This window comes from Carassius auratus, unplaced genomic scaffold (assembly GCF_003368295.1).
Source record: "Carassius auratus strain Wakin unplaced genomic scaffold, ASM336829v1 scaf_tig00034891, whole genome shotgun sequence".
Lineage (NCBI taxonomy): Eukaryota > Metazoa > Chordata > Actinopteri > Cypriniformes > Cyprinidae > Carassius > Carassius auratus.
Genome location: NW_020526181.1, coordinates 23,206 through 50,000, shown reverse-complemented (window position 1 = coordinate 50,000; position 26,795 = coordinate 23,206). Strand labels below are relative to the sequence as shown.

The 26,795-nt window shown below is 41.3% G+C and overlaps 1 protein-coding gene across 1 annotated transcript in view; it reads left to right on the top strand.

Moving 5' to 3' along the window:
• The window catches only part of LOC113081667 (neurexin-2-like), a 34,670-nt gene extending 9,504 nt beyond the window's left edge, over window positions 1-25,166 (top strand). The window contains exon 2 of the mRNA XM_026253686.1: window positions 25,044-25,166. Coding sequence (XP_026109471.1) covers window positions 25,044-25,087 — 44 coding nt within the window. The 3' untranslated portion in view covers window positions 25,088-25,166. The remainder of the gene's footprint in view (window positions 1-25,043) is intronic.
• Window positions 25,167-26,795: the final 1,629 nt, after the last annotated feature.

Sequence of the window (26,795 nt, the reverse complement as noted above, 5' to 3'; positions counted from 1 at the left end):
ACGTAACTTCACGTCAATAAATCATCAGAAATATTGGTCTGTACATTCGTCCTGCCTATTGTCCGTGGATTCACCTATATTTGGTGTCATTTGCTGTATAGAACTTTAGACATGCAAAATGGATTTAATCACCAACCGATTCAATGAACACTCGTCACTCAAAGCAAACAGGATTTTTTCACAAAAGTGACAACCAAGAAACCAAAGTAAACAGTCTCTCATTTGTAGGTTGCATTGACACACAGCGGTGGATGCAAGTAAAACAGTATTGAGATTGAGGAGTCACGTGCCGATTTGGGTTGATTTGGGAGGGGTCTGAGCCGGTCGGCCCTGATGGCAGGATACGCTATCGGTTGCCAGGGGCAATGCCTTCAGAACTTCACAGAGGCACGACTAAACATTTCAGAGATCTTTCATTTTTGCGCATTTATTTTGTCGGCGGAACAGATCGAGACGGATCTACGAATATGAGAAAGAAAAGGAAGAAAGTAAAGCAATGCAAAAACATAAGGCGAAAGAAAGGGGACCTTACAGGAACAAGCTCACACCAAGCGCAAAACAGCGGTGTTTAGAGAAGCTCTCAGGCATCCAAAATATCAACCCATACGAGCTCCCTGCAGCGGCACAGACACCTGGACCATTTACCCCTGTGCACACATATGGACATTGGGAATTATATTGTTTATGATGTAAATCACCTCGCATTCACGCTGTTAATGGCTTTTATCTAACCAGGACATTTACATCTCGCAATAACACATTTAACTACCCTAGCTAACCCAGAACTGGTTTGTCCACTTTGCAGCCCCCAACACAAAAACCTGGTACAGTACATCTCGTTACAATCTAGTGTTTACGAAACAGTCGCAGTTAATTACTTTGTCATTTTGGTCAAGAAGTGCATTCTAAATGCAATGTAATTACAATACGCTAAAACACATGTGAATAAACTTACTTTGGCCAGTACAACACTGTTTTCATCACCTGCTGAAGATGGACCCAGCCACAGCAGAAAGCCTCGTAACTTTCCAAAGACTTGTGGCTTTTAAACTCCTGCATTGTGTAGTAACTTAAACCAAAAACAATATAATTCCCAATGTCCATATGTGTGCATGGAGGTAAATGGTCCAGGTCTCTGTGCTGCTGCAGGGAGCTCGTATGGGTCGATATTTTGGATGTTTGAGAGCTTCTCCAATTACCGCTGTTTTGCGCTTGGTGTAACATAACAAAAAAAAAAAAAAAAAAAAAAAACTGTATTCCACTGTTCCTATGTTCTCCATATGTATCGTGAGAGGTACTGGAGCAGTTTTTTAACCAGTGACTTCCTGGCATGGTAAAACAGTGCAGAATTGCAAAAACCTCCTCTACTACCGAGTTAACAACACATGTAAACAATCCTGTTTCGCCGCCGGTATCCTGCTAACATGGCGGAGACCGTGATATCCAGGGAGGGGCTTTGTGATATGACGACAACTTCTCATTATCAATAGATACAGACGGTTGGTCTGGGAATGCCCCCGGAAACGCCCCGTCATGTGATGTGAATTTAGCCCATGGGGGAAAACATTGCCTTGGCGACAATTGAAATAAACGGGAGAATCACGCCGAAGAGTTGCTGTGTCATTTTCTGTACCTCCAATAAACTAACAAATTATTAATTGAAGTTCTACATCCTTCCTAAAAAACATACAGAGCCGGAAAGGATTACAAAATGGCTACAAGCAATAAGTTGTGAGGATGATCAAGGGAAGTTGTGGAATCCCAAGACTAAGCATGTGTGTGTGTGTAGTCGGCATTTCATCACAGGCAGGCTATATTAACATCATGTTCATTATTAACGTTATCAAAACTGTGTAAGGTTGTTTCAGAAAGTGGAATGCATATATAATTAGCCTTATCATTCTACCTTAAGCAAAACTATGTAACGAACATAAACCCACTTAAAAAAGCATGTGGACACGTAACAACTTAGTTTTGTGTCAGAACTTTTACACTTTCATTCATAAATTCACCCCGTCTGTGTTTGCGGAACGATTGAAACGCGGAATCCAGTCAAAAATAGAACTTGTTGTATAAAGCAGAACGTCACAGGATTTGGCTATTTTTGAATGAATACATCTATATTAGGGCTGTAAAATGAATCAAATATCGATATAGACTAGTGTATATGAATATTAAAGTTAAAAGAGACTACAATTGTTCTACGTGTCTCTGGGAATGAGTGCTCAATATGTGCATTTTGCCATTCAGATACACACGATGCTCGCACTGTTTTCCCCCACGCCCACTCCGCCCTCGCCACGCCCCCAGCTATGACTAGATGCCGACTGTATCTATAACAGTACCTCATTTTTTTCTTCTCACCTGAAATTCATGCAATAAACTTGTTTTTGGCAAATATTTGAATTTGTTTGTGGCCTATACAGTCTGCATAAAAATGAGGTTTGCAATTATGAATAAATTATTATAAAGGCACGGGTAATGAAGACCCAGTCAGTGACGTCACGATATGATATTTTTTTTTAATTCATAGTTACGTCATCACCATCGCCAAAAAAAAATCATTTTTTTTTTTTACATTGAAACTTGAAAAAAAAAAATATATATAGACCGACCTACCGACCCTTAAAAAAAAAAAAAATAATACTGTTACTGCAAACCAAAATATTTTTAAGGATGGCCTCAGGAGGCTGCTGTGTGTCCAGAGACATCTGTGTGTGTGAGAGACGAGAGGAGAGCATCGTTAAGTTCACTCGTTAAGTGTGATTAGATCAGACTGTCATCAAACACTCGTCTCTCTCCAGTCTGATTCACTGCAGTCATCCACTTCATCCAGACAGCTTCCTTTCTGAAATGATCAAGGAATAAATCATTAATGTGTAATAGACAGTCACTGCACAGCATTGTGCAATGATTTACTTCTAGCTAAATAATGATTAATATATTTATATGTATTAGTGTTTTATGAGGTGTTACTTAGGGTTAGAGATGATGGTTGTTCAGATGAACACACTACTGACCCTGAACAAGTACATCTTTTCTGTCCCTGTGTCACCAGTCCAGTGTGTGACTGTCAGCACGGCATGCTGGGAAGGTGTGTGTGTGTGTGTGTGTGTGTGTGTGAGTGTCTGTGTGTGTGAGTGTGTGTGGGTGTGGGTGTGTGTGTGTGTGTGTGTGTCTGTGTGTGTGTGTGTGTGTGTGAGTGTATGTGTGGGTGTGTGTGTGTGTGTGTGTGTGTGTGTGTGAGTGTATGTGTGTGTGTGTGTGTGGATGTCAGTCATTCTTCAGGAAAGCTGACATGTATACAGATATACATGACAACAGATCTAACCACCAGATCTCTCGCTGGTTCAGTTCATCAGTTTTACACTCCACTTGAAACTGGAAAATAACCTAATAGAAAATTACTTTATTTATTATGTTTATTTATTTATATAAATCTATATATTTAAATACATGTTATAGATCTCACTGTGAACATTTCATCCGTGCAAATGTTTATTTTTTAGAAATGTGTTTGACCTCGTAATGTTAATCAGACTGTGATAACTGGATCTTCTCTCTGGTGACATGCAGGATTTCTCCAGTCACTCTGTGAACTTAACTACCCCTACATCTCAGCAGCCAATCAACAACCTACATTTATTACATGCATAATCCAGTCAAAGTTATGTTTGTATGTACGTCACAGTTCAGAATAAAAGATCTGCTGCTGCTTCAGTTTCATCATGAGGTTGGCACCTTCAGCAGAATTAGGGACACCCATTCATGACAAGCCCCCCACCACCACCAACCAATCCCCCCACCCCCCCCCCCCCCCCCCCAAAAAAAAAAAAAAACACGTCAAAGAAACAAATAATTAGTGAATAACTTAATCAAATATGCAATCATGCACAAATGAGCTTCTAATTCCTCATACAAACTTACTCAATGTCCCGCATTGATTTGATATGGGACGCATCATTTTCACTTTAAATATGGGACAATTTCTTATTTTAACTTTAAATACGGGACTGGTGGTAACCTTACCTTAGGGTCATTTATTGCCATTTTATATGTTTTAAAAAGAAGTATGTAATAACAAAGTTGAAAAAAGATTATTGATCATTATTGAGAATGAAATGTGAAGTAGCTGACACTGAAGAATGCATTGGTTGAAGTAATTCAAGGTAAATTAATTCTAATGGTGAAGTAGCTGTTTGTGAGTGCTTCAGTAAACTGTGCTGGAGACGGTTGAGATAGACAGACACATGCAGTGTTTCACAGTCTTGATCTAGATTGTGTTTAGTCTGTTCTGGTATCTCGTGTGTGTCTGTGTGTCGTGTCAGAGAGTGGTCCGTCTCTGAGCTGAGCTTCAGTGTTGGATGTGTCACAGATCTCGGAGAGCCTCTCACTGGGTTTTCTGAGGGTTAGATAGCAGTTCCTGAGATCTGCGGTCGCTGGTTGGATTGGATTTGTTTCTCTGTCTCATTGCATCATTAGCGTGTTTAGCATGTACGGCAAAGCGTGAGGGTCATGTGTTTAACTTCAGTCAGATGTTTGAGCGTTTAATCAGAATGTGTTCGCTTAGACTTTAAGCACATTTGACATTTGGTTCGTCTCTGGGGTTCAAATGGCCTGTTTGAGGTGCTTTGTACATATTTGCATTTGAAAGCAGCCGTGCAGCTCTGCAGCGAGCGAGTGGAGAATAAAAGCGGTCCGGAGACTTTAATCGCTCCTTCAGCTCCTGATCCTTTCATTAAACTACTGTAATGACAGAATTTGAAACTCGTCTCTTTTCTCTGTCTGTGTTTCACTTTGTTATTTGCTTTGTGTTTTATTCAGGGTTTAATGCTGTCCTCCAGAGCACAGCAGACACGCTACGAAAGGAAAGTAGATTTATTTAGCAAATTAAACGAGGAGGAACAGAAACACTATTACAGACAGAGAGAAGGAGAGAGACTGTGTTTGCATTCAGTCCATGAGTTACGACGGTTAATTACACAACACAGTCTTTCAGTTTAATTCAGTTCAATTTAATTCAGTACAATTCAGTTCAGTTCAATTCAATTCAGTTAAATTAAATTCAATTCAATTCAATTCAATTCAATTCAATTCAATTCAATTCAATTCAATTCAGGTCAATTCAAATAAGCATTATTGGCATGACTTTGGAACACATCACAATGTTGCCAAAGCAGTAAATATATGGTAACACTTTAGATTACAACCCACCACGTACTGCGTAATGAAACATAATTTACAGCGTGACTTTTTGGTAATTCCACAAGGCTCAATTCTTGCACCGCTCTTGTTTAGCCTGTACATGCTTCCACTAAGTAAAATAATGAGAAAGAACCAAATTGCCTAATCACAGCTATGCTGATGATACCCAGATTTACCTAGCCTTATCTCCAAATGACTACAGCCCCATTGACTCCCTCTGCCAATGCATTGATGAAATTAATAGTTGGATGTGCCAGAACTTTCTTCAGTTAAACAATGAAAAAACTGAAGTCATTTCATTTGGAAACAAAGATGAAGTGTTCAAGGTGAATGCATACCTTAACTCTAGGGGTCAAACAACTAAAAATCAAGTCAGGAATCTTGGTGTGATTCTGGAGACAGACCTTAGTTTCAGTAGTCATGTCAAAGCAGTAACTAAATCAGCATACTCTCATTTAAAAAACATTGCAAGAATTAGATGTTTTGTTTCCAGCCAAGACTTGGAGAAACTAGTTCATGCCTTTATCACCAGCAGGGTGGACTATTGTAATGGGCTCCTCACCGGCCTTCCCAAAAAGACCATTAGACAGCTGCAGCTCATCCAGAACACTAAACCTAACAGAGCACTCAGATCACTAGGATCGAGTCAGTTAGAAATACCAAGGGTTCACACAAAACAAGGGGAGTCCTCCTTTAGTTACTATGCCGCCCTCAGTTGGAATCAGCTTCCAGAAGAGATCAGATGTGCTAAAACACTACTCACATTTAAATCTAGACTCAAAACTCATCTGTTCAGCTGTGCATTTACTGAATGAACACTGTGCGATGTCCGAACTGATTTTTTTTTTTTTAATCATTTTCTAACTGTTTTTAAATGTTTTAATCATTTTAAAAGTTTTAAAATTGCTTGTTTTATTTTTGTTATTTTTTTTTCTTCATGATTATTTTACTTTCTTTTATGTAAAGCACTTTGAATTACCATTGTGTACGAAATGTGCTATATAAATAAACTTGCCTTGCCTTGCCTAATTATAGTGCATCTATTGAGTAACTATGTGTAGGTATAGGGGATAATATGCTTAGTTTAGGGAATAAAGGGATAATAATCTGTAAAATTACAAATTATTTCTTCTGTAAGTATATTGAAACTAAGAGATACCTGCTCTAATCTAACATGGTATGTAGATTATAATTTAACAATAATCTTATATTTGCAAGTGATTTAGCAAAAAAACATACACTGTGTTCTTTTCTATAGCCTACACATGTAGAGCTGCAGGATTAATCGGATGTGATTGTCATGTGTCTCGTTAGTAAAGCCGGTTCTGTGATTAGTAGCAAATGTCTATCACCTGCTTTCAAATGGAGCAGCATTTACTACACAGAGCCGTACTTTCGGTGGAAATGCCATCACCTGAAGCTCAGAGAATCTTTTGACTAAAGCTATTCCTCTGTTTGCTCTCAGAGCATGTAAACCGAGTCTGTGCGATCAATGTTAGAGTCACACACCGTCACACTCACATCTTTTGTTTCCCAGTAAGATTGTTCAGTAACGTCCAGTGAGCAGACACTGCACAGGTTCTTTCCCTCAGGGTGATTTGTGAAAGGCTCCGATGAATTGCATTGAAAGGAAGTCCGAGTTCTGCTGTAGCTTCAGGATGGATGGCTGTGTGTTTTATTCTCAGAGAATGAATTCACCAGCGCCGCTGTCTTCTCGGTAATAGGAGACATTTTCTGCATTGTGATGTCTGGTAACGAGCGTTTCCCATATGAATGGTTAGAAAACACTTTGGCTTTTTGAGTGCTATTATTTTTCTTAATAATAAAAGTTTTGAGAGTAATTCTGCATACGTCGCTGATCCACAAACGCACTCCAGTCGTGAATCTCAGGGGTGTTTTTCACTCTGACAAGTGTGAGAAAGAGATTTGTTTTGGTCTGAAGCTGTAGTTACATTTATTCTTTTTATTAACATCTCTCACCATAATCACATTCACTGCAAACTGTGAAAAAGGTTGTTTACATGAGAAGAAAACAAAACAATTTACAGCCTGTCATTAGTCCTTCCACGAGTCTCTCGCATGTTTACGCTCTTGCAGAAATAGTTTAATAATCAACACGTCTGTGGTCTGAGAGCTACAAACACAGTAAATGTTAGCAAGACACTGTTTGAGGATGGACAGCGGGTCCGTTTTAATTTCTTTACTATTATTATTATTAATTAATGGGGGGGGGGGGGGGGGGGGGTTTACAGAGGCAGGTTGCAGTGGCAGGTTATGTTTGTTTTTGTGTAAAGTGTGTTCATCCCATAGGTGTAATGGTTTTTATTCTGTAGAAACTGTATATTCTATGGCCCTTCACCAACCCTACACCTAACCCTAACCCTCACAGGAAACTTTGTGCATTTTTACTTTCTCAAAAAAACTCATTCTGTATGATTTATAAGTGTTTTGAAAAATGGGGACATGGGTTATGTCCTCATAAGAACCCTTTCCTTGTAATACCTGTGTCATACCCATGTCATTATACACACGCACACAGTGACACACACACACACACACACACACACACACAGTGACACGCACACACACACGCACACAGTGACACACACACACGCACAGTGACACACACTCACACAGTGACACACACACTCACACAGTGACGCACGCACACACATACGCACACACACACACACACACACACACACACATACACAGACACACACACACCCAACACACACACATACCCAAAGTCTACTGAGCAGTAGTACTATTAATATTATTTTTATCATGATTTCTTCAAGTTAAACCAAGCTTTTGTTTTGTAGGTCAGTGAGTTTGGGTGAGTTTGACGGGGGTCTCAGAGCAGCTCTGGGGATGAGATGCATTTACAGATTCACAGGACACATACTGCACCCGATCATCTAGATGTTGGCTCAATATCAAGAGTGTGTGTATCTGTGTGTGTGTGTCTCTGTGTGTATGTGTGTATGTCCATATATATGGGGCCACAGATTAAGTTACACCAATCATTGGACCTCTGTTAATAAGTTAATAGATATATGAAATGAGCTGCATGGTACATGCAAATTATAGCTGTCAATCATTGTGAAAGTGTCATTTAAAAAACACATTTTACGATGAAAATTTATTAATAGAGTCTGTAGTAAATTAAATGAAAAGGTCACATTGTGATTATTATGGTTGCATTAGGAGAATGTGTGTGTGTGTGTGTGTGTGTGTGTGTGAGTGTGTGTGTGTGTGAGAGAGAGAGAGAGAGAGGCGGATCTCTCTGGGAGATGTTTCTGATTCAGGACGTTCTTGTAGCCGATGCATTATTGATGTTGTGAGTGATGATTGTCTGTGTTTTAAGACCGTGCTCCAGTCATGTTTAATTCACTCTGACTAGATTAAGGCTTGTAGATCAGATTTAAGAGCTGTGCGTCTGTCTGTTTCTGTCTGTCTTCTGGTCTGTTTCTCTTTGACTGCTGCAGTTCAGCATTTAATCCACCACTGCTCAGTTCTTCACTTGACAGTGGTTAAGTTCACAGAAGACACGAGCTCCTGGATTAATGGATCACCACAGAAGAACATCAGATCACATCAGCTGTTCTGTACAGATGCAGCGCTTGTGTCTCCACACCTCGTCCTTTTCTGTCTGTAATCCCTGGACAGTGTCTTCGCATCACGAGCTGGATGAGTCCAATTAGCCCTGCTTGATCCTGAGCCTGTAATCCGATCAGAGAGAGAGAGAGAGAGAGATAGAGAGAGAGAGTGAGAGTGAGAGAGAGAGAGAGGGGGACAGAGAGAGAGATTACCTGAAGATTACAACACCTGACCTCACCGACCCAGCGCAGGACTCCTCCACTCATCACAATAACATACATGACTAAACATCTGTGATAGATATAGATATGTAGCACTGCATCAGTGTCTCATCAGTGGATGCTCTGCAGTGAATGGGTGCCGTCAGAATGAGAGTCTGATAAAAACATCCCAATAATCCACAGCACTCCAGTCCATCAGTGAACATCTGGAGAAGACAAAAGCTGAAACACATCCAGCATTAAAGGTCCCCTTCTTCGTGATCCCATGTTTTAAACTTTAGTTAGTGTGTAATGTTGTTGTAAGAGTGTAAATAATATCTGTAAAATTTTAAAGCTCAAAGTTCAATGCCAAGCGAGATATTTTATTTAACAGAATTCGCCTACAACGAACGACCCGTTTGGACTACAGCCCTCTAGTTCCTGCAGTAATGACGTCACTAGAACAGTTTTTTTGAATACACAAAAAGGGGGCGTGGCCTTGTTGCGCTCCGACGGAGAAGAAGGAAGAGCTGTTTGTGTTTGTCGTCATGTCGTTGAAACGCTGTTATTTTCATCTCTGAGTCCATTCACCCTTGTTTGGGCTTCCCAGGGACGCTGTACTTTGAGATTAATGGTTACAATTTATGTTTAACTCGGTTCCCGAAAATTATAATCCACATGTAAAACCATGTGCAGCACATTTTGCTGAGGACAGCTTCCTCAATCTCAATCAGTTTAATGCCGGATTCACACAAAGATTATTCTTGAAAGATGGAACAGTTCCCTCTTTGTCTGGAGAAGGCGTTGTTTATGGACCACAACTGGTAAGTGTATTTTATTATTTAAGTTGGTGCGTTTAACAGTTTCTGTAACTTACTACACAAAGGGCAATGCTGTTTAGCTTTGTTAACTAGATGTTAGGGCTGTGCAAAAAAACTAATGCGATTTTCATGCGCATCTCATCAGTAAAAATGCTCCTGTGATTATAAGTACATCTCCAGCTCGTGCGTCCAATCACGTTACCAGGAGGGCCGCGCGCGCTCACCTGCTGTCCAATCACAGCACAGGAACCGCTGGCCCAATCAGAACTCGTTACGTATTTCTGAAGGAGGGACTTCATAGAACAAGGAAGACATCAGCCCGTTTTTATGACAGTGAAAACAGCAGTAAACAGATAGGTGAACTGTGTGAAAAATACTGTGTTTTTACGCGAGAAACATGAACACATGTCATATTGCACACTGTAAACACAAGCAAAACTTCAAAAAAGTGCGAATAACGGGACCTTTAAGATGTTTTTAACTAATACATAGTCTATAATCCATACTAACACTTCCTCCAGTGAAAAAGTGTTCTGGTCTGAATCAGGAGAGAAATCTGCACAGATCAAGCAGCGTTTAAACAGATCTAAACTAATCTGTGAGAGACAACAGCAAATGCACTTTTTCACTGGAGGAAGTGTTATTATGGATTATAGAAAAGGACACTACATTTCTCCAAATCTTTTGAAGAAAACAAACTCATCCAGAAGCTCATCTGAATGACTGAAGCAGGATCTTTAGCTCTTTAGGTGTTTGAGATGTAGATGCTCAGAGTAAAACAGTGTTAAACACCGCACAGACTCGTCTGAATCCAATAAAACATTAAGACATGAGAATCCGTCCATATTCACTGGCGGAGCGTCTTCATCTGTGAGAAGCAGAGTGAGTAATGAAAGCGTGCGTTTGTGTGGATGCTTTTGTGCTCGCTCTGGTTCGATCCTAATGCAATCAAAGCTCATCCACAGCAGAGTGTAAATCGTCTCTGGCTCTCAATTCATTACCGCTGCGTGCGGTTCATTGTGTGTCTGTTTGTACAGATTGTGAGTACAGCTCGACTGATATGTCACCTGTATTTGATATATTTACTGATCAGCAATGACCATCGAAACAGTCCGTGTGGGTTTGACCCTAGCTGTGATAAACTGAGGTTATATCGAGACTGGAGGACGTGAGTGACATTATCTGTGCTGCTAAAGTTTCCCTGCTGTCAGACGGAGTAGAGGGGGACACAGTTGATTTACTAATCTCTCATGTACCAATCCTGCACAAAAAAAAAAAATCCAGAAAAAACTGGGGGAAAATCCTCTCCTGTTTGAATCCCGGAGGAATGACTCCAGAAGAAGGTTCTTGCTCAAGTTCACATGACCGAGACGACCAAAAGTGCTTCATGTTTGCTGTAATTATTTTACAGAAGCACAATGTTTTGTTCTGCCCGATGTAGTCTACTATTAGCACACACACCATCCGTCAACCATCTGTCCTTTACCAGCCACACCGAAGCAGACAGAAGGAGAGCAGGAACACACAGGGCAAGCAGAACGGAGTTAAACATTAAAATAGAAGCCTACAGTTTTTATTTTATTTATTTAAAAGGTAGGCTACATTTGTGCATATATTTGGGGATCTAAGTGTTATCACGATTCCCAGTCCTGTCCTCTCCTGCTGACATTTGTTCCTGTCTGTCCCAATCCCGTGATTAATAGTGAATTTGTTTCCAATCCTGCAGGAGTCCTGAAAAAATGTAACCCTTTAAGCCGGAGCTGAAGATTCAGTCATTTCCACGAGTAAAGGAGTAAAGGAGTGTATTCATGGATCCTCCACCGTCGTGTTGAGAACATCCTGACACTCAGATATTCTTGTGTGTGTTTACAGAGCATCTATTCTGGGGATTCAGCTTGAATGGCAGCGTCGTCTTTGAGTGAAATGTCCCATAATCCTCTCCGCCTCTATTTATACCCTGGGCTCTGCAGCTAAACGTGTGATATGATGGCTCATGTACTGCGGCACATCTTTAATTACGGCGGTCAGGAGGCGTAGCGTTAGCATTGGTGTGGTTTGAAGCAGACGACACACACACGTGAGCAGTGTTTGTGATTGAACACATAATGACAGTGTGCTAAAGGTTAAGGAGATGAGGTTCCTGTTTTCCTCTCTTCATTAGTGTTTCTCTGCGTGTCCCGATGGGAAGCGTTCAGGAGGAGAGACCTGCTGGTCAGAAGGGTTAGAGCGAAGACTGTTAGCAAACAGAGCTTTATCAGAACATGAAGGAGATGGAGTCAGAGTCAGTGTGTGTTTGTGCGGTCTGTGACGCAGCGTTGATGATCTGTCAGCCGCTGCTCACCGTCTCTGCTCAGAAGATCCTGTTCATCTCAAATCTGCTCCGCTGCAGAACAATTAAACACATTTATGACCGATGTTCCCTCTGATTTTATTTCTTGCTGAGCAAAACGTTTCTCTATTGTCATTTTGGCCACCTGAGCAAAAACAGTCTTTATTCCAGACCTGTAGAGCGCACACACAAAAACTGAGGAAATTTAACTCTGATGTGCCATTAAAGGGTTATTTCACTGAAAAATCATAATTATGTCATTAATAACTCACCCTGATGTCGTTCCAAACCTGTAAAACCTCCATTCATCTCCAGAACACAGTTTAAGATATTTTAGATTTAGTCCGAGAGCTCTCAGTCCCTCCATTGAAGCTGTGTGTACGGTCTACTGTCCATGTCCAGAAAGGTAAGAAAAACATCATCAAAGTAGTCCAAAAATAGCAAAAACTATGACTTTATTCAGCATTGTCTTCTCTTCCGTGTCTGTGTGAGAGAGAGTTCAAAACAAAGCAGTTTGTGATATCCGGTCCTGAACGAATCACTCGATGTAACCGGATCTTCTTGAACCAGTTCACCAAATCGAGCTGAATCATTTTAAACAGTTCTCGTCTCCAATAAACATTAATCCACAAATGACTTAAGCTGTTCACTTGTTTAATGTGTCTGACACTCCCTCTGAGTTCAAACAAACCAATATCCCGGAGTAATTCATTTACTCAAACAGTCACTGACTGAACTGATGTGAAGAGAGAACTGAAGATGAACACCGGGACAATTGTGAATGACTTGTCTTTATTTTATGTTCTGTTCCTATGTTTTTATTTTATTTTTATCTTTATTATATTCTACTTGTGTTTAGCACAATGTGTTTAGTCCATTTTTCTGCTTTATTAATAAAGGTTGAGTTGAGTTTAGATTAAACTGAATGTATATGCTATGTATTTCAGAGAAGGAGAGCATTGTTTCTAATGTGTTAACATTTATTATATTCAACTGTTTCAGTTCAGTTTGGACTGTTTTTACTGTTTTATACATTAATGATCAAAAATACAGTAAAAACAGTATAATTCCTCCAGTCTTCAGTGTCACATGATCTTCAGAAATCAGAATAATATGATGATTTACTGCTCAAGAAACATGAAGATTATCATCAGTGTTGTGCTAGTGAATGCATTTATAATGTCACAAATGATTTTGATCTCAAATAAATGCTGTTCTTTTGAACTTTCTATTCATCTGTGTATCCTGAAAAATAAAAGGATACTCAGCTGTAAATAATAAAAAATCACAGATCACTCTCCTCCCAGCCCAGAAAACATTTCTATAGAGCTCAGGTCAATCGAATCTAATCTAATCGAATCTAATCTTATCCGTCAATGTTGAAAACAGTTGTGCTCAATGTTTTATGTGGAAACATAACATAACCTAACATAATGAAACTGAATGTAACATAACGCAATTTATAATGAAACATTAAAAAAAAAAAAAAAAGTATAAAAGGATGAACAGAAATACTAAGCAGCACAACTGTTTTGATGAGATTTGGTCTGCGTTGACCTGAGCTCTGTAGAAATGTGTTGTGGGCTGGAGGAGAGTGATCTGTGATTTGTGTTATTTACAGCTGAGATCTCAGGCTTTCCAAACAAACACAGACTGCTGGAGGCGTGTGTCACTGTTGGTGGAGACACCTGTCAATCACCGCAGGAGGCGGGGCTACGGACGGACAGACGGGCGTCTGATACGGCATGACGTGTTGTGACTCTGAGACGCTTCAGACGAGAGCGGAGCGGACACTGATGGATAGAAGAGGAGCGTTACACAAACACACAGATTCACTGGGAGGAAGAGTTCCAGCTCTGATGTGATGGACAGGGCTCGCTCCTGCAGACGGCCGCACACATCAGCTGACGAAAGAGCAGGAATTATAGCTAATCATGTTCTAGTTATAGTTTCATAAGCACCACGTGAGTGCCAGTCGGAGGCTTTTAACCGTGTTCCCATGGCAACGCTCCAGCATCATCCCAGCGTTCGGTCATTATGTCTGCGTTCTATAATTATCTTTCCTCACGGATGTTCAGACACGGAGAACCTGCAGGAGACACCAGTGTGTTTGTGTCCTGTTTCAGAAGAATATTAGAGCTTCAGACGTCTCTGGAGAAAAAACGATTCGATTTCAGGGTTACATAAAATCAATCTCTTCATGATTGCATATATTCATTTTTCATTTGAGCTAAAATAGCTGGATGAGAGGAAATCGAATCAGTGGTTTCAATGGAGGAGCAGAACATCACGTGGTCACCTGGACCGCAGCTCAAATGTGTTCCAGATGAAGCGTGCTGTAGATGTTATTAGATGTTCTCTGGTCTCGTCTGCTCAGTCACAGGTGTCAGAATAGAGATTCAGGATTCACACATCCTCTAAATGAACATTGTGTGACTGTTTGCTCATCCCTCATGTATGCAGAGGAAGGTATAATAAAGTTTGTCCAAACACTGATCTGAAGAGCATGAAGTGTGGATCTCCAGAGATGTTTCGAAGAGCAGATGGTGTCAGGACCTTTATTTGGAGACGAGAGCAGAGGTCACGTCCTGAGGCCTGTCAGACTGTCACCGAAGCGGCTTTGACACGACTGTCTCAGAGCATTAGACCAGCTCATCCTGACACGAACTACAGCGTCAAGAAAGCAGAATAAAAACCTACAAAAACATGCTCTTCTATTAAAACAGAAAATAAAAGACATCTCAACATCATTAAAACCAGATGCATTAACCTGGTCTGTGTGTTTGCATAATGCTAATGAGATAAAACCGAAATCACACGGGCAGTAAAACTTCAGTGGCTGCTTAACGTGTTAAACCTGAATGAAATATTTTACTGCCAAAGCTCCTGTTGAGGAGCCGAATGGTTTCAGCATTTCTACAGTGGTTTGCTGGCCGTGATGAACAGATGTTGTGCTCCTGATGTACATGAAGAGTGATCACGCTGATGTTTAGTGAAGCGCTGGTTAGTTGCTCAGGGTTTATTCAGGCCAGTGGAGTCAGGACACAGACATCTGGACTTCTGTTCCGGTATTTTGTCAGGTTGAGTTGAATTCACATGAAGACTGTTTTTTTGCACAAGACTAGAACGCAGTGCTCTGAGTCTGACTCATATTTTTTGTTCTGAAGGGGTCATGACTGTAGATACTTGCTTTATTTTGTGTTTTGGTTTTGTTTGTGAGCGAGTCGTCTGTGAGGGGATGTCGTGCTGTTTTGTGTTCCCGCCTCCTTCTTCCCGTGATTATGAAGTTTGTACTCCGTTACAGTATCTTTTTTGACTGTACATGACAATGTTAATGTATTTGGTCTTGGTGGAATCGATCTGCTACGCTGCTGCTGCTGCACATATAACATATATGAATAACAGTTTCTGAATATCATGTGACACTGAAGACTGGAGTAATGATGCTGAAAATACAGCTGCACATCACAGTTTAACAGATACTCATATAGAAAGCTCCTCAAGTAAACGTTAGAGATGCACCAGTTTTCTTGGCAAATTCCACATTTTTTTGGTAGGTGTAATCTGCCAACACCGTTTTTTACAGAGTCCAGTTTTTTTCTAAAAACTGTCATTGACAGCATATACAAACAAATGTATATACTTATTTTAATGCAATAAATAAATAAATAATAAATCATAATAAATACAAAAATAAACATTATAATTCTCCCAATCTGCACAAAGTTACAGTTGTTCTCTCACTTAAACAACTCTTAAAATAAAGTACTCTGTGCCTAGAAAAAAAGGTAGAAATAATAATTAACTGTAAAGGAGCTGCTGTACTATACAAAACAGATTTCCATTTCCCACTGTTTCTTAAACAGAAGCACAGTGGAGCACAGAAGCTTCATCTGAAGTGGCATTAGATGTATTTACACACTGTCTGATGAAGCTGAGGTGTAGTATGTATCTCTAAGATACTGGTCTGGGCCGTTCATGCAGAAAACTGGCTAATTCTGGTGTCTGGCATGTTGATCGGTGCATCTGTAGTAAACGTCCTCTGCTGGGACTGGTCAAATTCACTGGATCATGTGTTTGATTTCCAGAGCTGTACTAGAGCCGTACTGTATGTGTGTGATCACTATTAAACTGAACCAGTGATCGCCTCCAACTGTAGAGTAACATCTGATGTGTGTAAATATGAAGGATGTTCTGATTTTCCATTTCATGACCCCTGTGCAGATGATGGAGTGATGAGTATCAGTCGGTCCCCCGCTGCGGTCAGAACCGCTGTGAGGAGCATCTGACCTGAGCTTTAGAGTGTGTGTGTTCATTTATCAGCAGTCTAACCTTTACTGTATGAGGCTTTCTGGCCATCAGCAGGTCATGAAGTCTCTGTGCCCTCATTATATCTGGGCTCTGTGTATATTTTAAGATGTGCCCTAATATCACAACAGAACAACCTTCTGATGACCCAGAATCTGCCGAGAGCCGCTGGTGGCGGTCATTCTGAGGTCCGCGGTCTGAGGATCAGGAGTCCTGATGGACACACAATGTTATATAGTATCAGTCAGGGTTAGATGCACAGTAGTGCATATATAATTAGTTCTCATGTCTTCTGTTATCTAGCTGCTTTCATCACAGATGGGAAATAAACACAAGCTCTGTTTGTCCATCTTAAAATGTATCATTCAAACATTAGATTGTTTCAAATCTGTGTGAGTTTCTTTCCTCTGTTAAGCACAAAAGATGATGTTTGAAGAATGTAAGGAACCAAACAGTTGCTGGTAGTCATTGTCTTTTGGGTTCAACAGAAGAAAGAAACTCATACAGGTTTGAAACAACATTAGGGAGAGTAAATGATGATAGAGTCATGATTGTGGGTGGACTGTGCTTTTAATCACTAACACTGGTTGTGATGCACGGGCTCCATCTCTAGTTCTAGGCTTCACGTTGATGTACCTGAGAAGGTAATCCCAGAATGCACCGCTCACCCCTCGGTATGTGGTGTGTGTGATAAGAAGCTGAAGTCAGAATCAGACAGTCGTCTGTGAATATTCCTGCTCGGCTTCGAGGTCTGATCGTCCCTGCAAGCGGCTGAATGTTCTCCAGCGGAGGAAAGCTCTGGAGAGCCATAGAGTGTGATTTACACTTTAAGATCACGCTCATGATCGCTGCTGTTAATTGCCTGTGGTGATGAGGCTCTCTGAAGACGTGTGTTTAAGTTTCTCTGGAGATGCCCTCGATCTCTAGAGCGTCCAATTGTCTCTGACTGAATTTCGCCAGGAGAATATAAATGAGATAATACTCATATATAACATATTCCTGCGAGCACTGCTTGCTGCTGTGGTGCTTTTGGTGATATTTCTAGTCTTTTAAACAATTGCTGGCCCCTAGAGCTCAGATGAATGTTTCAGTGTTGTAAATCAAGATTATTAGAGCGCATTGTACAAACAAACAATATTCTAGTCATTCTACTTCAGAATTTCTTGTTTAACTCAATGTAATTACCATTTCTTTGTAATTATTTACTAGTGATTTCTGAGTAAATCCTACACTTTTTCCTCAGTACAGGTCTCCTCTGTGAGATTTAAGCTGAAGTTAGTCTGTGTTCAGTTCTCAGCTGTGAGTACTAGTAATAGTGCTGGTTGACTGAGTAAACAGCAGTCATAATGGTGGATGAACTGTGAGGATGGACTGTAAACACTCTATCACGGTTCTAATCTTCTCTACCAGTGCTGCAGCTCTGCTGGGTTTGTGTTCTTTCCCTTCATCTGAAGAGGGAGCTTTTTGGAGAGAGATACATCAGCATGTCTTTCTGTGTTATTCTAGGACAGATCCTTCCAGTTCTGAACATCCATTACTGAACATGAGCACAGGTGTCACGAGACTGGATGATATAACAAAATATTACAAATAAATTTGATTAAAAAAAAGCCTTTGACCGCAGACTAATTTGTCTGTCAAATAAAGGGCTGAATTAAAAACAACACTGTTTCAAGCTTGTGATTGCAGGTGTATGATGAGGTCCCACACTGCTGTTTACCATAGTAATGCAATCAAGGAAGCCAAAACTAGGACAGAGAATCCTTAAACTGTTCAAAATTGCCATCCAACTTTTAATAAATTCAGGACAGTCTAGACGTGATTTGAGAGCAGGACAGCCGTATTTATTCAGAAGATTAGCCAGTCCTGGAGCTTTGTAATCGTAATAAATTTTTGAAGTAACTTGTCTGAGTTTGCTCCTGTCTGATGTGCGGTGTTACAGTGAGTTTGTTCCTGTCTGATGTGAGGTGTTACGGTGAGTTTGCTCCTGTCTGATGTGCGGTGTTACAGTGAGTTTGCTCCTGTCTGATGTGCGGTGTTACAGTGAGTTTGCTCCTGTCTGATGTACGGTGTTACAGTGAGTTTGTTCCTGTCTGATGTGCGGTGTTACAGTGAGTTTGCTCCTGTCTGATGTGCGGTGTTACAGTGAGTTTGCTCCTGTCTGATGTGCGGTGTTACAGTGAGTTTGCTCCTGTCTGATGTGTCTGATGTGCGGTGTTACAGTGAGTTTGCTCCTGTCTGATGTGTCTGATGTGCGGTGTTACAGTGAGTTTGCTCCTGTCTGATGTGCGGTGTTACAGTGAGTTTGCTCCTGTCTGATGTGCGGTGTTACAGTGAGTTTGCTCCTGTCTGATGTGCGGTGTTACAGTGAGTTTGCTCCTGTCTGATGTACGGTGTTACAGTGAGTTTGTTCCTGTCTGATGTGCGGTGTTACAGTGAGTTTGCTCCTGTCTGATGTGCGGTGTTACAGTGAGTTTGCTCCTGTCTGATGTGAGGTGTTACAGTGAGTTTGCTCCTGTCTGATGTGCGGTGTTACAGTGAGTTTGCTCCTGTCTGATGTGCGGTGTTACAGTGAGTTTGCTCCTGTCTGATGTGCGGTGTTACAGTGAGTTTGCTCCTGTCTGATGTGCGGTGTTACAGTGAGTTTGCTCCTGTCTGATGTTACAGTGAGTTTGCTCCTGTCTGATGTTACAGTGAGTTTGCTCCTGTCTGATGTACGGTGTTACAGTGAGTTTGTTTCCTGTCTGATGTGCGGTGTTACAGTGAGTTTGCTCCTGTCTGATGTGCGGTGTTACAGTGAGTTTGCTCCTGTCTGATGTACGGTGTTACAGTGAGTTTGCTCCTGTCTGATGTGCGGTGTTACAGTGAGTTTGCTCCTGTCTGATGTGCGGTGTTACAGTGAGTTTGTTCCTGTCTGATGTGCGGTTTTACGGTGAGTTTGCTCCTGTCTGATGTTTGGTGTTACAGTGAGTTTGTTCCTGTCTGATGTTACAGTGAGTTTGCTCCTGTCTGATGTGCGGTGTTACAGTGAGTTTGTTCCTGTCTGATGTTACAGTGAGTTTGCTCCTGTCTGATGTGCGGTGTTACAGTGAGTTTGCTCCTGTCTGATGTTACAGTGAGTTTGCTCCTGTCTGATGTCTGATGTTACAGTGAGTTTGTTTCTGTATGATGTGCGGTGTTACAGTGAGTCTGTTTCTGTATGATGTGCGGTGTTACAGTGAGTTTGCTCCTGTCTGATGTTACAGTGAGTTTGTTCCTGTCTGATGTGCGGTGTTACAGTGAGTTTGCTCCTGTCTGATGTGCGGTGTTACAGTGAGTTTGTTCCTGTCTGATGTTACAGTGAGTTTGTTCCTGTCTGATGTTACAGTGAGTTTGTTCCTGTCTGATGTTTACAGTGAGTTTGTTCCTGTCTGATGTGCGGTGTTTACAGTGAGTTTGCTCCTGTCTGATGTGCGGTGTTACAGTGAGTTTGTTCCTGTCTGATGTTACAGTGAGTTTGTTCCTGTCTGATGTTACAGTGAGTTTGTTCCTGTCTGATGTGCGGTGTTACAGTGAGTTTGTTCCTGTCTGATGTGCGGTGTTACAGTGAGTTTGTTCCTGTCTGATGTTACAGTGAGTTTGTTCCTGTCTGATGTTACAGTGAGTTTGCTCCTGTCTGATGTGCGGTGTTACAGTGAGTTTGCTCCTGTCTGATGTTACAGTGAGTTTGTTCCTGTCTGATGTTACAGTGAGTTTGCTCCTGTCTGATGTTACAGTGAGTTTGTTCCTGTCTGATGTGCGGTGTTACAGTGAGTTTGTTCCTGTCTGATGTTACAGTGAGTTTGTTCCTGTCTGATGTTACAGTGAGTTTGTTCCTGTCTGATGTTACAGTGAGTTTGCTCCTGTCTGATGTGCGGTGTTACAGTGAGTTTGCTCCTGTCTGATGTTACAGTGAGTTTGTTCCTGTCTGATGTTACAGTGAGTTTGCTCCTGTCTGATGTTACAGTGAGTTTGTTCCTGTCTGATGTGCGGTGTTACAGTGAGTTTGCTCCTGTCTGATGTGCGGTGTTACAGTGAGTTTGTTCCTGTCTGATGTTACAGTGAGTTTGTTCCTGTCTGATGTGCGGTGTTACAGTGAGTTTGTTCCTGTCTGATGTTACAGTGAGTTTGTTCCTGTCTGATGTGAGGTGTTACAGTGAGTTTGTTCCTGTCTGATGTGCGGTGTTACAGTGAGTTTGCTCCTGTCTGATGTGCGGTGTTACAGTGAGTTTGTTCCTGTCTGATGTTACAGTGAGTTTGTTCCTGTCTGATGTGCGGTGTTACAGTGAGTTTGTTCCTGTCTGATGTGCGGTGTTACAGTGAGTTTGCTCCTGTCTGATGTGCGGTGTTACAGTGAGTTTGTTCCTGTCTGATGTTACAGTGAGTTTGCTCCTGTCTGATGTGCGGTGTTACAGTGAGTTTGTTCCTGTCTGATGTTACAGTGAGTTTGCTCCTGTCTGATGTGCGGTGTTACAGTGAGTTTTGTTCCTGTCTGATGTTACAGTGAGTTTGTTCCTGTCTGATGTGCAGTGTTACAGTGAGTTTGTTCCTGTCTGATGTTACAGTGAGTTTGTTCCTGTCTGATGTGTGGTGTTACAGTGAGTTTGCTCCTGTCTGATGTGCGGTGTTACAGTGAGTTTGCTCCTGTCTGATGTGCGGTGTTACAGTGAGTTTGCTCCTGTATGATGTGAGGTGTTACAGTGAGTTTGCTCCTGTCTGATGTGAGGTGTTACAGTGAGTTTGTTCCTGTCTGATGTTACAGTGAGTTTGTTCCTGTCTGATGTTACAGTGAGTTTGTTCCTGTCTGATGTGTGGTGTTACAGTGAGTTTGTTCCCGTCTGATGTGCGGTGTTACAGTGAGTTTGCTCCTGTCTGATGTGCGGTGTTACAGTGAGTTTGCTCCTGTATGATGTGCGGTGTTACAGTGAGTTTGCTCCTGTCTGATGTGCGGTGTTACAGTGAGTTTGCTCCTGTGTGATGTGCGGTGTTACAGTGAGTTTGCTCCTGTCTGATGTGTGGTGTTACAGTGAGTTTGTTCCTGTCTGATGTGCGGTGTTACAGTGAGTTTGCTCCTGTCTGATGTGAGGTGTTACAGTGAGTTTGTTCCTGTCTGATGTTACAGTGAGTTTGTTCCTGTCTGATGTGCGGTGTTACAGTGAGTTTGCTCCTGTCTGATGTTACAGTGAGTTTGTTCCTGTCTGATGTGCGGTGTTACAGTGAGTTTGCTCCTGTCTGATGTTACAGTGAGTTTGCTCCTGTCTGATGTGCGGTGTTACAGTGAGTTTGTTCCCGTCTGATGTACGGTGTTATAGTGAGTTTGTTCCTGTCTGATGTGCGGTGTTACAGTGAGTTTGCTCCTGTCTGATGTGCGGTGTTACAGTGAGTTTGTTCCTGTCTGATGTGAGGTGTTACAGTGAGTTTGTTCCTGTCTGATGTGTCTAATGTGCGGTGTTACAGTGAGTTTGCTCCTGTCTGATGTGCGGTGTTACAGTGAGTTTGTTCCTGTCTGATGTGCGGTGTTACAGTGAGTTTGTTCCTGTCTGATGTGTCTAATGTGCGGTGTTACAGTGAGTTTGCTCCTGTCTGATGTGAGGTGTTACAGTGAGTTTGTTCCTGTCTGATGTGCGGTGTTACAGTGAGTTTGCTCCTGTCTGATGTTCGGTGTTTTAGTGAGTTTGCTCCTGCCTGATGTATGACTTTGCTCCTATCTGATGTGATGTTTGTCCAGGTTCTCATCATGGTTCAGTGGAGAATCCTTTGAGTTCTAAACAGTCTCACAGCCGCCATCATGAAATCTTAATAGCAGGAGGGAGACAATGCCTCGCCTCAGGAGACAGCCAGATTTATGAAAATGAATAATTTACCAATGTTTTTTCTTCTTCATTGGAATGCTCTGCCTCTGAGGACTGAATATTTAGACATTTCCAGCATATTTACTCTCACATGCATTTCAAATGTGTTGCTGTGTGTTCAACAGCTACTGTATGTGTAGGCAGTGCTTATGTTGTACGCTAAATTAAGGATCTCATTAAGAGCTCGTTATGATTTGAAATCTCCAGGCTTTATAAGAAGCATGCGATTATTAGATGAAAGTTTCGTCAGCGACGCTACGCTGCACATCTCTAGTCTCTTCACCTGATGACATCGGTCATTGATCCTCTCATTGTGCACTGCTGCAGTCGTGTTTCATGAGCTTGTGTGTGTTGTTGTTGTTTTTGTATGCCTGATCGCTGCTGCAGTTGTGTGTGTTGTTTTGTGTTTTTTATGTTGTTGTAGTTGTGTGTGTGTGTGTGTGTGTGTGTGTGAGCATGTGTGTGTGTGTGTGTGTGTGTGTGTGTGTGTGAGTGACATATCAGGACACAACTCTGTATAATGACATGGGTATGACACAGGTATTACAAGGAGAGGGTGACTTATGAGGACATAACCCATGTCCCCATTTTTCAAAACACTTATAAATCATACAGAATGAGGTTTTTTGAGAAAGTAAAAATGCTCAAAGTTTCCTGTGAGGGTTAGGTGTAGGGTTGGTGAAGGGCCATAGAATATACAGTTTCTACAGTATAAAAACCATTACACCTATGGGATGAACACACTTAGCAAATGTGTGTGTGTGTGTGTGTGTGAATTATAGAAAGAAACACAAGTCTTCATGTAAATGACTAGTATGTATTTCAGTGGGAACTGAAGTGTGAGCTTCATGTGTTTTGAATTTGTAGATCCTACTAAAGGAAACACACTGAACGGCCTGGGATTCAGAACAACACACTGAATGTGGCTCAGCTTCCGGCTGATGATGAACCAGAGACAATAATGATGAACCAGAGACAATAAATCTTAATTTCAGGGTTTTTCTCAGCAAGAATTCTGTTGATTTCATTTAATTTACATTTTACTTTCATGTAATGAATGTAGTCATAAACTGCAATAGATTGCCAGCAGTGTCTGTGTTGCTGTGTATGCTGCTCTGTGTTTGTAGAGTTACAGTGAAGTTTGATGATTCTGCAGTGTTTATCTGAGCTGAACACATCACAGAGAGACTGTGTGTCTTTGGCCCAACATTTGAAGTGTCTTCTGACTGTTCATTTCGTTTGACTGGAGTCATGACCTTCACACTCACACAGATGCATGAGTTTAGAGCTGTCAGCACTGAGCGCTTCACACACACTCGTCCAGATCTGCTCAGATCTCTGCTGCGATCACTGTGTGTTTCCTCTGCTCATGAAAGACTGGAAGCTACAAAAAAGATGATGATATTTTTGGAATTTTTTATTTTTTTTTCTTCATCTTCCATATGAGAGTTAATGGAGTTCAGTGTAGTCTGGTTCTCAAGAAGAAAGTAACAGAATGATCATTTTTGGTGAACTGTCCCTTTGAAATGGAGGCAGATGAATTCAGAACAGCATATGAACATACTAAACTTACTGTTTGTACCATTTAAAAATATCCCAGATATAGTACGAGTTGTACACTATGGTCAGTCCTGCCCTAAACTCCTGTGATTGGCTGAGGTTGATGTCAGGTGACTCAAACGAGTAGAGATCAATGCTGTGAAAGTGTCAGAGGCTCTGTTCAGACAGATTTGTGACTCTGAAATGTTTTTCTTAACACAGTGAGCAGCTCAAAACACAAGGAATCCAGCTGCTCCCAACTGAGCCTGGTTTCTCCCAAGGTTTTTTTCTCCATTTCGTCACCGATGGAGTTTTGGTTCTTCTGGCTCACTTAGTGGGGGACACTTAATATCCTGTAATATTGTGGACTTGATTGCTCAGATACTATTTTAACTGAACTGATCACTAAATTTAATGATAAATTGCCTTTTAATTGACAATTTAATACTGTTTACTATTGTTCTTTTGCACTATTGACACACTATTTTCCTATTTATATTTGTAAAGTGCTTTGACACAATCTGTATTGTTAAAAGCGCTAGATAAATAAAGCTGACTTGACTGAGTCCGAAATTAACAAGTTTTTTTGTTGTTGTTTTTATTTTCATCATCCTTTCCCATCAAAATGGAGTGTGTAAAATGATTGACCCAACCTGAGGTCGTATGCAATGTGCAAAAATGTCGTACTCGGTGTGCAGAGACCTTAAGGCTTGCGGTGTGCACAGATTGAGCCGCTGACGGAGCGCAGGAGCTGTGAGCAGATCAGGCTCGCATCGGCTGTGCTGGAGTCCTGTTCTCCTGAACTTTCTTGCCAACAGTTTTGCAGTAATTAACCTAATTCAGCTGAGCTGCTAAACGTCTCTCAGGTCAATATCACAACTAGACACTGATGAATCTGGGGCGAGAGCGAGCGGAGCGCTGAAGTAGAAGCGCCTCTAATGAGCTGCGGCAGGACGAGCGTTTGACCCGTGTGAAACTCATATCTGCTATTGTCTTACACTGCTGCTCTCATGTTTCTCACACTTGAAATCTTTTCTTGCTCGCTGGCTTTGAGCGGATCAGTTCTCCAGTGGAAGATTGTTGTGTGATTGTCAGATGTGTGACTGTGAAGCATGGCACTAACGCTGTCTTTCTCTCTCTTTCTCTCCTCGGTGCTGTCCGGGAACAGAAGAGTACGCGGTGGAAGGTAAGCGGCTGATTAATAACAGTTAATGAAGCTGTGTGATGGTGAGGATTGGTGTCGGCCGCAGCCAGGCCGCTCTCAGATTGGACTGCGGTTTTGGCGACTTCTGGGGGCTTTGATTTGCTGCGAAGCGAGATTTACTCTTCCTCCTTTGTTTCTTTTCTCCTTATGAGTTGGTTTGATTTTTTGTTTTCGATCAGTTGAAGTGGAGCAGATGCGGTGGACTGGCTCGCCGCTGTCATTGTGGTTGTTTTATGGTCGTGTAGATTGGTTCTACATGATTCTCTGGTGTCAAAGGTTAAACCCTCCCAATGGTGTCACTCTGGCGTCTGACAGAAACAACGTGAGGCCGAACTCGCTCGCGTCCGTCGAGGGCCAGATGTATTTACCCATAATTCCCCTGCAGGCTGGATTTGTCTGTGTAATTGATGGCGCTGTGCTTCTCTCAGGTGTGTGTTTGGGGATAAGGCGCAGGTATCTGGATGTTTTCCTGCTATCAGGACACTGCTGATGGATTACCCTTCTCTACCCAGCATGCCTCGGGAGACACGTCGCTATAGCAACAGAGGAGATGTGTGTGTGCGTGAGCTGATGATGATGATGATGATGATGGCAGAATGCTCTTCATTGGCAGCATCCTCTTGGATGTAATCCACGTTTAACTGTTTTCCAGAAAATTGGAAAATGCATTAATGTCTAAACAGCAAGAGCTTCAGCACCATTTGAAAATCACTTTCAGGCATATCAGTTTCACCTCACAATAATGTAAGCTTTTATTACGGTATTTAATTATGTATATATTAAGCCTTTTTCTCTTTATAACAATTTTAGCAGCAAAATAAATAAAATTAAACAATAGACAATACAATTGTATGAAGTAAATATATGTTTCAAACAGAATAAATTAGAAAAGAACACAACTATAGAGAACAATAGTAATGTTTAGCCAATATATACCTTTTCTGGGCTGCCCTGATTCAGATTGAAATGTCAAAATGTTTAAGTGTAAACAAATGTTAGCAAATAAATATTAAGTCTTCAAGTGTTTGATGAACACTATAGTGAAGAGAAACAGCTGTAAATACTGAGCGACTCCTTCAGAAAGTAAAAGCTGGCAGAAACTTGGCAGGGTTTTTTGTGTGTCGCAGATCATGAGTCTAACATCTCCTTGTGGACAGAAACTGTTTTGTTCAGGTCTGAAACTAGTTTTGTGCCTGTTCTGAAGCGGGTGACATTTGGTTGGTCAGTAAACTACAGAGGCCTTGATGGATGTAAGAATTTCTGATCCACAGAAGCGGTCTGTAAGATACGGACAGAGAGCGAGACGAGGAGCACTGGAGCTCACATAATCAATGAAAGCACCGATTAGATCATTCCTGCAAACAGCAGAAGACTAGTACTGACCGTTAATTTGCTAATTAATATGCATTTTTGCCCGTTATATGATTAATTATCTATGATTTAACTGAACCTGCAAGACTTCATTAGATTCTTACCTGGATTGCAAAAAAGCCATTTTATTAATCAGCTGCAGGTCTAGAAACCGTTTGATCCTCTTCAAAAATAGTTTTTATTACATTTACATTCATGCATTTGGCAGATGATTTTATTTGAAATTACTTTTGAGAAATGTCTCCATGTGTGGTTTTCTCCCCAATATCGTGATATTCAATGGGGTCCAGTGTTGACTTTCTTCAAAATATCCAGTTGAGGAGCCACTGGACGTTCCTCTCCGGA